General features: G+C 34.5%; 1 protein-coding gene across 2 annotated transcripts; it reads left to right on the forward strand.

The window, feature by feature from the left end:
- Positions 1–352: 352 nt before the first annotated feature.
- LOC120777283 (isocitrate dehydrogenase [NADP] cytoplasmic) lies at positions 353–10,228 on the forward strand. 2 transcript variants are annotated; one of them, XM_040108493.1, is made up of 2 exons: positions 353–560; positions 8,796–10,228. In XM_040108493.1, exon 2 carries the CDS (start codon positions 8,796–8,798, stop codon positions 10,026–10,028), a length of 1,233 nt encoding a protein of 410 aa, XP_039964427.1. In that variant the 5' UTR covers positions 353–560; the 3' UTR covers positions 10,029–10,228. The 2 variants fall into 2 exon arrangements, with proteins under 2 accessions (XP_039964427.1, XP_039964426.1); XM_040108492.1 differs by lacking the exon at positions 353–560 and adding an exon at positions 6,111–6,483.
- Positions 10,229–10,619: the final 391 nt, after the last annotated feature.

Below are 10,619 nucleotides of genomic sequence, written 5' to 3' on the forward strand. Positions count from 1 at the left end.
AGCCACCTTTGACAGGTGAAATCTTTTATCTACACAATTAAGCGTACTCCAAATAAACTAATAAACAGAAAACGGTTGTATAGAAACTATTATTATTAAATGTGTTGGCCCTAATTTTGAGTCAACTCACTTTTTGTAAATGAGTGTGTTATAACTTTGGAAAAAGCTCAAGCTTTAAACCTTCCAAATGCAACCCTGACATGCAACCGTATGTCAGCACATATGCATTGATTGTGTGTAGCCAATTTTATCACAGACATTGTTAGTGTTGTTGCTTTTAGTTCTCAATCCATTCAGGTTTTTGTTTGTGTTTTTTCATTTTCTGCGGGCATCGGCTGATTTCTACCCAACACGCAGTTCAGAATTTGAGTACACTTTTCAGTTGTTCAGTGTTTTTATATCAATTGTCGCGAGTGGTTGAGTTACTTTGAAAGCTTTGCCATATTGACAAGTAGTGCAAACATAGTATACATTTTAGCCGGTGTCCATCAGAGTTAACTAACATACAAAAGTATCCTAGTGATTTCGCTTATTAGATTAAACCAAGTAAATAAAGAAAGGTGAGTGTTGACAATAACTGATGGTATGTATGTATAGGTGCATACACAGTAATTGGCGTGTGCAAAGGTGCTTTATCTTCTATATCTGAATTTTGTTTGCTAAATCATTATTTGCACATACGAAGGTAAATATTAACACACGCCTACCTTTAAATACACATATTCACACACTCTCAGACATGCTTATCTGTTGAAATAAGGTAAAGGAAGAGGCATTGTGGCCTGGTCCAAGTTACTTAGATGTAGATATGTATATATGTATGCGTGATATTGCGAAAAATGCACTTGCATATAAACATAATTACATAAACACACATACATACACACGTACTGTAAGTAATTTTGACCTGGATGCAATTTTAAGAGTCGCTTAACAATTTAATTAATTTTGAATGCATATACTTGATATTTGACCCAAAGTGTGTTCGTTAATTCGCCGGCAGGTGGGATCAATGTTCAACTGCCACGTCTCTCCAAGCTCAATGCATGCATAAATACAGTCGTGCATAGTACAACGTATGCAAATGCATTTGGACGTCCACAAACACGCGTAGTCCCAATATAGAATGTAATTCGAGTTTAACAAGTTTCACTTTTTTAAGGGACTCAATGCGCTCCCAAAATATAAACAGACATTAGCATATTAAATTTTTCTCTTATGAATCAATTAAACTGAATTATTTTTAAATTATTGCCTTTATATTTATAAGTGCATGTGTTTGTTATCAAAAATTGTTATTTCTGCAGACACACCCTAGTTTCCAGACAGTTAAGTTTTAATTTTCCATAATGCATTTTGAATATAAAATGTACCGGTACATTTTTATTTTCATTTAAGTGTAAAAATGCATTGGTGCTCTCTTCAAACAAATCACAACAGTAAATACCGTTTACCATCCACAAATTCACTGAGAAAGAAAACTTAAAGCTAGAGAGCTTATAAAGATATGAGAAAATGTTAAGATAACCAAAGCGAAACTAGGTTTTGGTTAGGAAAAGTAAGTGCTTAGTAAATGAATAATGAGATGTTTACTGTATTTAGAAAAAAAATTAAATTTCTTGAAGAAGATCCAGACTGCTCACATATTAACTTGATTAACATCTTAAGGGAACCGAGCAAAAATAGATTTTGGTCAGAAAGAATAAGTTTTTAGTCAATGAATATGAAGATGTTCACTATATTTTTTTATACAAAAAAATTAAATTTCTTGAAAAAATCCAGACTGCTCACATATTAACTTGAATATAACTATGTATTTATATTCGATTTTAAAAAACACGTCTGTTAAAGGAAACAGAGCAAAAATATGATTTGCCGATGTTCATTATTCTTACTAAAAGAAAAAAATATTTTATTTATTTTCAGTTACTAAAACCTTATACACACGTATGTGCATACATACATACTTATGTATGTACTTCTATACTTTATTGGACCTTGAAATGTATGCAACGATTAAAATACAAATTTATCTATACATAAGGGTATTATAATTTTCAGCAACTTAACATAAGGCGGTCAAGCCTCCGAGTGCCTGATAAGATTGTATATTATGTACCTATGTCTATCTAAAATATTAATTCAAAAATATTTCACATAGCGACTAGCAGTGTTAGATGTATTTAGGTAATGGCATATATACATACAGAGACAAATTTTAAAAAATAATAACAAAAATCTCTCATCACTTCCAAATCCCATTCGTCACTAATCTTTAATCGCAATTGTTACGAAATATTTCACGCGCTTTTGATTTCTTTCCGAACCAAGCTTAATTGCTCAGTCACTGCAGGCGCTTCCTGTGAATGTAGACAACCACTGATAAGATGAAGATTCCACTTGCGAATAAATTAGCAAACAAATATTTAACAGATTTGCTTATGTCACACATTTATTTTGTGTCACAACTTTATAGCCGTGGAATATATTCGCATATATGTTTTAAAATAAAAGCCATTAAAACTTGTAATCTATTAGGGGCTTCATATATAGGGATTAATTATAGTCTCATAATGTAACAAGTTACAAAGAACCGAGAAAATTTGAGAATTGCAATTGCGTAAACTCTTTTTTTTTTGTAAACAAGTGTAATGATTTTATGATTTTACGTTGAGTTATAACAAGTTGTGAGTCCCCTATATATGTATATATTATTAATTTTATAACATTTGTAATAAATATATATTTTTTTGTTTTAAATAAATAAGTCAATAAAATGTCATTAAACTTTCAAAAAGCGTTCCAAACGCATAATTATAATCAAATATAATACCTAAATTTTAATATACGTATATGTACATATGTATGTGTGGCAGAACATTTTTCAAAACCAATACATTCCACATAGTTGATTTCTTGAAACGAGTGGAATTTCGCTCACCAGCAAATCAGTGTTGCCGTTTTATGCAAAAAGTATCAAAGTGCAAAAAGTATTTGTGACAAACTGTTACTTGATATGAAATATTTTGCTTTCAGCGAAATTAATATTTTTTACAAAAAAATATATAAACAAATTCAGGAAATTCTGCCTTAAATGATACCTTAAAAATATCGTCATTGCATAAATTAAGCGCTTATTGTAAATAATAGTTTATGAGACTCTGTGAAACCCCTGATTGTAAAAGATTTATAGTTTGTATAATTAAAAAAACATACTTCTGGTTTATGCCCTTTTGAGTTCTTTATTTTTTGTTTGTGTAAGTGGAGTATTTGTAATAGTACTAGTTTTAATTAAGTTACCTATGCAGTCTATAACAATTAGTAAAGTATTTGCATCTTATAATAAGAAAATTATTTACTTATAAATAGCCTCAAGAAATAAAAAACAACAAATATTATTAAGTAAATGCTGATATACATACATATGTACATAAATATTTTCATTTTATTCTAAGAATGTTGACTTACAAATTAATGCTTAAATACTCAAAAACTATTAAATAAATAAATAATAAATGTACACATTTTCGCTCTTTTCCATAAAACATACCAAACGTAACGGCAACACTGCAACCCATCTATCTGCTCAGTGAAATATATTGTATGTATGTGTGTGTTAGGTAGGTTCTCAATTGTAGCCAAGTCGGAGAAGATGGATATGTGTCGTGTCGTTGGAACGTAAGCAGTTTATATAGTACATCGCATATTAAAGCCGGCAAGTGTTGTGATAGTGCTTGCTATCTGATAAATTAAATGTGTTCAAGAGGTGTTGTGGTATTATTTAGTGATATTTTTTGCGAAACCGTTCTCTGATAAAGAGGCAAATAATCAAAATACTTGCTGCATGTTTTTATGCGTTTACCTAGACAAAAAAATATTATATATGTATGTATGTTTGTATATATGTATGTAGGTTCTAACGAGAACTTTGTACCAATGTATTTGTGTACAAATATTTGTATGCAGATACAATACTTATGTATGTTCGTGTGCATGTGTGCAAATAGGTGTGTTCACTTTGGCACGTATGCTTATAAGATATCAGTTTGGACTAAATATTTGGGTACTTCAAATTAATTGTGTTGGAGGGAAATTAGTTGCGGAACAAATTTTAAATTAAAATCTACAATTACTATGCAATCGATACTAGTTATTGTATTTAGGTGGCCATGTTATCATTTAATTAGCTCTCGATACACTTTTTATAAGCACATTTTGGGAATATTATTTTATCTCTTCGATCGATAAAAATCACACGGAGCCAAATCTGGTAAATACGATGGTATTCATTGCTTTTTTGGCTTTAAATTCAATCATAATCGTATTTTTTTTTTGAAAAAAATTGAGCTTTATCGAGACGAGTCGAGCAAGAACGCGTCGCAAACCCAAAACATCCACCAAAATCATTCGGACGGACTCGGGAGAGAGCACGAGATCTCGAGATCTCTTGCCATCTCTAACACTTGTCTGACGATTTTCAAGCACCATATCTTTCACTTTTTTAATATTTTCCTCAGTTGAAGAAATCGAAGTTCGTCCAGAACAAGGCATTCTTCAACGATCTCTCGACTGTTTGGTTAGAAACACAAAATATGAAACAATATCTTTCGTCGATATTATTATTCATTGTGAAAATCGCAACGCTGAGGTGTACCGACTCAAGCATATTTGGTATAGTAATTAAGGACAGTCCTACCAACTTAAGGAAAAAGTTATTTTTATGAGATGTCATTTACCCGGAGAATTTAATTACAATTTCCGGATGCATTTTGTCACAATGTACATACATATATACACACATTCAGTTAATAACTTCGGCTGGAATTTCGGCTATAGTGCGCCTAATTTTGTCTTCGAGCTCCTCGAACGTTGCTGGTTAATTGAGGCTACTTGATTGAGCCATTTCTCGGAATTAACAAGTCGCTAAACTTTGCACTATTGAGTCTACGTTTAGACGTGAAACATGAGGCGGCGCACCGTCCTCTTGAAAATAGAGATCGTCCACGTCGATTTCATCAATTTGCAGAAAAAAGTTGAAAGAAAGAAATAAGGCCCGTTGATGCCGCCATACCACAATCCGGATCAAACGGTCAATGGATGGAATGAGGATGCAATTGCTTTTCTTGAGCCACACGAAGGCTTAAACCACCTCAACAGCGACAATTTCGTTTGTCGACGAAGTCATAAGCCAAAAATTGGCCTCATCTGGGAAAATGATTTTTCGATTAAAGTTTTTAAACGTTTGATTCGAGAACTTGAATTTGCATAATAATCGGGAACAATTTCCAAGCGTTGTATCAAATAAAAAGGTGACATGATGAAATGAAACCTTACTGAACACTCTGTGAAAGTTTTACACAAATCCGTAAATAAACTTGGCCGACACGAGCTGTCAAAATCATGTAATCCCTATTGGTAACCGCTGTATTATACCACCGTCAACGATTTACACAGGAAAGCCAAATTAATAATTATTTTTTCGATTTTTGTTTTAGTTTGACTATAAACTTTAAATTGATATTGTGTAGGACATTAACATGAAAAAGTTTAGTTTACCAAATGGAAAAAAATCGTAGATAAAAGTTAAAAAGTGCCTATAATACCTTAGAGCCGCTCACTAGATTAACTCTTTCAAAATAAAGTTTAAACACAGAACTCTTTCAAAATAAAGTTTAAACACAAAATACAGAGTACCTATAACATTGCACTAGATTAGAACTTTAAAGTGTGCATACATACCCGCACACGTAATTTTACAATGAAGCTGAAGCAATATTGAAATGTGTTTGCATGTAAACAAATCTATATTCGTACATTTGTATGTGCATCGATTACTTATCAGTATAATAAAATAATAACATTGCGGTCTCTGAAGCTCTTAGAAAATTGGGCCCAGCTGGTGTCAGATTTTTGGGGCCCTCAGTTGCTTTTTTTTTGCCCAGTTAATGGTTCTTAATGAAATCATAATTTCTTGCATTGTCTTATAGCAAATGCATACAAAACATACATATATACACACATACATATGATTCCATCGAACATGTGCCGCGCGAACCATTGTACTGTTGTCACGCACAAGCAAACACTGCCATAACAGGCTTATCAGTTCACTTCTAGTAAAAATAAAAACAAAGGCTGACCGTCTGAAGCACTCTGCCCATTGCATAATGCCTCAACAGCCACTTACAAAGAGCGTACAATAATAATTCTCGTATTACCAATTCATTGTGTAAAAAGTTCGTGTTAAGATCATTACATGTTGCCGTTAAAAGTGTGGTAATTGCAAAAAGAAATACTCACAGTTGAACAAAACAATTTATTCAACAAAGCAAAGGATAAAGTCAATAAAAGAAAGAAATAATAAACGCTGCAGATATAAATATTTGTAAATATTTCACCAAAATGCACTCTTTACGTTACGCTCGTTCATACACTCCAACATTTTTGCGAGCTTTTACCGCTGCCATCTCGAACAACGCTGGGGTAAGGCAAGTTTTCAATGAAAAACAAAGAAAAAAATGTTAGAATTTTCAAAAATGTATTAATGCATATGTTACATCGAACATATCAGAGTGGGTCATCGTAATAAGACGAAGTTGTTAGCGTTCGTTTAAAACAAAATAATTATTTGATTTCTGTTGTAAATAAATAGTAATTTATATATGTATGAATAATGTCGAATTAGTAAACAATTAGCAGGCCAGTAAACATATTCTTCTTATTTACTGGCGTAGACACCGCTTACGCGATTATAGCCGAGTTAACAACAGCGCGCCAGTCGTTTCTTCTTTTCGCTACATGGCGCCAACTGGATATTCCAAGCGATGCCAGATCCTTCTCCATCTGGTCCTTCCAACATAGTGGAGGTTTCCTCTTCCTCATAAATCTTTCGCAGAGCCTTTCTCTCGAAAACTCGCAACGTCGACACATCAGTTGTTGTCATCGTCCAACCCTCTGCACCATATAGCAGGTCGGGAATAATGAGTGACTTATAGAGTTTGGTTTTTGTTTGTCGAGAGAGAACTATACTTCTCAGTAATTCATACTGTTTCTAGGTGTCTGTGTTATTAGCATATGTGATAATGGGAACCGAATCGCATATCGAATAAATATATACATACATTAAAAGTTTACTATAAAATCTTGTTCGGAAAAAATTAATTTAAATATATTTTTAAATTATATTTTTCATATTATTAATCATAGTTTTTTACAACAGAAATAACCGTCCTTTGATTTTGCCGTATTTAAATAACTTTTTTTTTGAATTCTTAAACCTCTCTGTGATTGTTTTACCTTGCTCATAAGTTATTTTATACTCGTACTAGGCATACTAGTGAGCATGTTTCAAGAACTTTACGATTTTTTCCTGTTCATGTTCATTCATTTTCCATTGACTAGCAATTTTGTTTATGAGTTCTATATTGAATTGAGCTAATCTGAGATTTTTTTTTTTTAATAAATTAATTTATCAAAATTGTCAAAATAATGAGTCCTCTTCAAAAGAGGTTTTCTTAGACATGAAATTTAGAGAAGAAATAAAACGCATGTAATTTAATGTTATGGCCATGAATATATTCTTCTTCTTTATTGGCGTAGACACGGCTTACGCGGTTATAGCCGCGATAGGCGGTTGTCAAATCCAGTGAACAACCCTGGGGAGGAATGTTTCGCTTCAATCGAATGGTTTTTAGCTACGCAGAGGAAGTAGTAAGCTACTTGAGTCACTCCTAAGTGAATGGCGCTCAGAAAACTTTCCTCACTTGCGTGAACTTCTTTACATAGATTCATTCTGGCCAAGAATTTTGCTTTATTTTAAAGATAAGGGTTTGCCAACAAGTTTCAAAAATAAGTTCGGTCAAGTGATCACCGCGAGTAAACGCCAGCCGAGAGGTCCAATTTTTTACACTTTTTGCGACAGTTGGGGGTGTATGTCAGCAATAACGGGCTTATCTGCGTAGACATAAAACTTCACATAACCCCACAAAAATAGTCCAACGATGTTAAATCGCATGATCTTGAAGACCTACGACGCGAGATAATGCGCTGACCAAAAGTTTTTTTTCAATAGATTGATTCTTTCGTTGGTTGTGTGGCAAGTAGAGCCGTTTTGTTAGAACCAAAGGTCGTCCACATCAACATCTTCCAATTCAAGTTCCCAAAGTCGTTAATCATGGCTCTATAGCTAGCTTCAAAGATTCCTTCTACCAAAGATTCCTTCTATCCGTAGTGCAATCCATTTGAGGATATAAATAACGGCTCTTAGGAATAGCTTGTCGATTATGACCATCTCAAATGCGATGATTTTGTTTATTAACTTATCCATTCCACCAAAAGTAAGTCTCATTTCTCGTGAAACCTCTTATAGGTCCCATTTGAAAACGTTGTTCCAGAAGGAGTCTGGTCATTATAAAATGGCAATGCAATCTGGGAGTAACTGAAGTAATAACTGTCAAAAAGGCGAACTCTGAAAGAAGTATTGCCTAATTGAAAACCACACGTTTAAACTGAACAGGGTCCATATCGTTAGTAATCTTTATTTAATTTTCTATAAAAGCCAAGTTTTGAAATATGTGTCTAAGAATTTTTCAATTCAACGCGATAATACCTAATCCGGGTTCAATAGAAATTTTCTAAGAAGGGATAATAAGTTAAGTTAGTATGTAAGATCTTATAAAGATAATTTTCTTCAAAAGATATGAAGTATTAAATAAATTATGTCATATGTTTATATTTAAACATTTTTCCAGTACCACTTCCATAAATTATTAACAATTTTATTTTTCATCTTTCAGATGGCCAACAAAATTCGCGCTGGTCCCGTTGTGGACATTCTCGGCGATGAAATGACCCGCATTATTTGGTCCTCGATTAAGGACAAATTAATTTTGCCTTTCCTCGACATCGAGTTGCATACCTACGATCTTGGCATGGAATATCGTGACAAAACTGAAGATCAGGTCACAATCGATTGTGCTGAAGCGATTAAGAAATACAACGTGGGTATTAAGTGTGCCACCATCACACCCGATGAGAAACGTGTGGAGGAATTCAACCTGAAGAAAATGTGGAAATCACCCAATGGCACCATACGTAACATTCTTGGCGGCACTGTTTTCCGTGAAGCTATCGTCTGCAAGAATATTCCACGCTTGGTTTCTGGTTGGGCGAAGCCTATTGTTATTGGCCGTCACGCACATGGTGATCAATACAAAGCTACAGATTTCGTAGTACCTGGTGCTGGTACATTGACTCTCACTTTCAAGCCAAGCGATGGTGGTGAAACCATTTCACATGAAGTTTACCAATATAAAGGCTCTGGCGTCGCCATGGGTATGTTCAATACAGACGATTCCATTGTTGATTTCGCGCACGCTTCTATGAAGTATGCGATATCACGAAAACTTCCTCTCTACTTGAGCACAAAAAATACCATTTTGAAGAAGTATGATGGCCGTTTCAAGGATATATTCCAAGATATCTACGACAAGCAATACAAGAAGGAATTCGAGGCGCAAGGTATCTGGTATGAGCATCGTCTGATCGACGATATGGTTGCGTATTGCATGAAATCAGAGGGCGGTTTTGTTTGGGCCTGCAAGAACTACGACGGTGATGTACAATCCGACTCAGTTGCTCAAGGTTTCGGCTCACTCGGTTTAATGACATCCGTACTAATTTGCCCAGATGGTAAGACTGTCGAGTCGGAGGCGGCACATGGTACAGTGACACGTCACTATCGTATGTACCAACAAGGCAAAGAAACCTCAACCAACCCCATCGCATCGATCTTCGCTTGGACCAGAGGCTTGTTGCATCGTGCACAATTGGACAATAATGAAAGCCTGAAGCAGTTTGCCGAAACGCTTGAGAAGGTGTGCGTAGATACCATCGAATCGGGTAGCATGACCAAAGATTTGGCAATCTGCATCAAGGGCATGAATAATGTGCAGCGTAGCGATTACTTGGAAACATTCGAATTTATGGATAAGCTAGCAGAGAATCTGCGAAAAGCACTTGCGAAGTGACTACCTGATACAGAGCTGCGTTATGCAAACGAAAGCCGTTCGCATCTATAAGATGCAAATGATGGTTTTGTGGAATGTAAATGTGAAACTTAATAATGTTTATGCCCAGTGTGTTATATATTTTTTCACATCACTAAATTGTTTACAACTTCAAAAGATCAATAAATGCTTTTATATTCAATAAATGTATGTAGTACTTTGAACAAGTGGTTTTATTTAGACGTCGGTATCTCACATTTTCAACTTGTAGCTGGATATCATCATACAACAACGGCGGAAAAGTTTTTTTATTTTAACTCGAAAAGATGGCATGAGTTCCACAGAGATACCAATGATGTAAGCTCACTCAATTTTCTATTTTTCTCATTAGTGCTGGTAGCGTCTTTTCGATACCAAAAATTCTTCTTTACTGGCGTAGACATCGGTTACGCGGTTATAGCCAAGTTAACAGTAGCACGCCAGTTGTTTCTTCTTTTCGCAATGTGACGCCAATTGGAGATTTCAAGCCAGATTCTTCTCCACCTGATCTTTCCAACGGAGTGGAGGTCTTCCTCTTCCTCTGCTCCCTCCAGCGGGTACTGCGTTGAATAC

Source organism: Bactrocera tryoni, chromosome 5, assembly GCF_016617805.1.
Source record: "Bactrocera tryoni isolate S06 chromosome 5, CSIRO_BtryS06_freeze2, whole genome shotgun sequence".
Classification (NCBI taxonomy): Eukaryota; Metazoa; Arthropoda; class Insecta; order Diptera; family Tephritidae; genus Bactrocera; species Bactrocera tryoni.

Excerpts from the sequence above, each read along its gene's own strand:
- LOC120777283 (XM_040108492.1), top strand. The coding sequence starts at position 6,403 with ATGCACTCTTTACGTTACGCTCGTTCATACACTCCAACATTTTTGCGA. Across the intron at positions 6,484-8,795 it reads CCATCTCGAACAACGCTGGG|ATGGCCAACAAAATTCGCGC; the intron begins GTAAGGCAAGTT and ends TTCATCTTTCAG.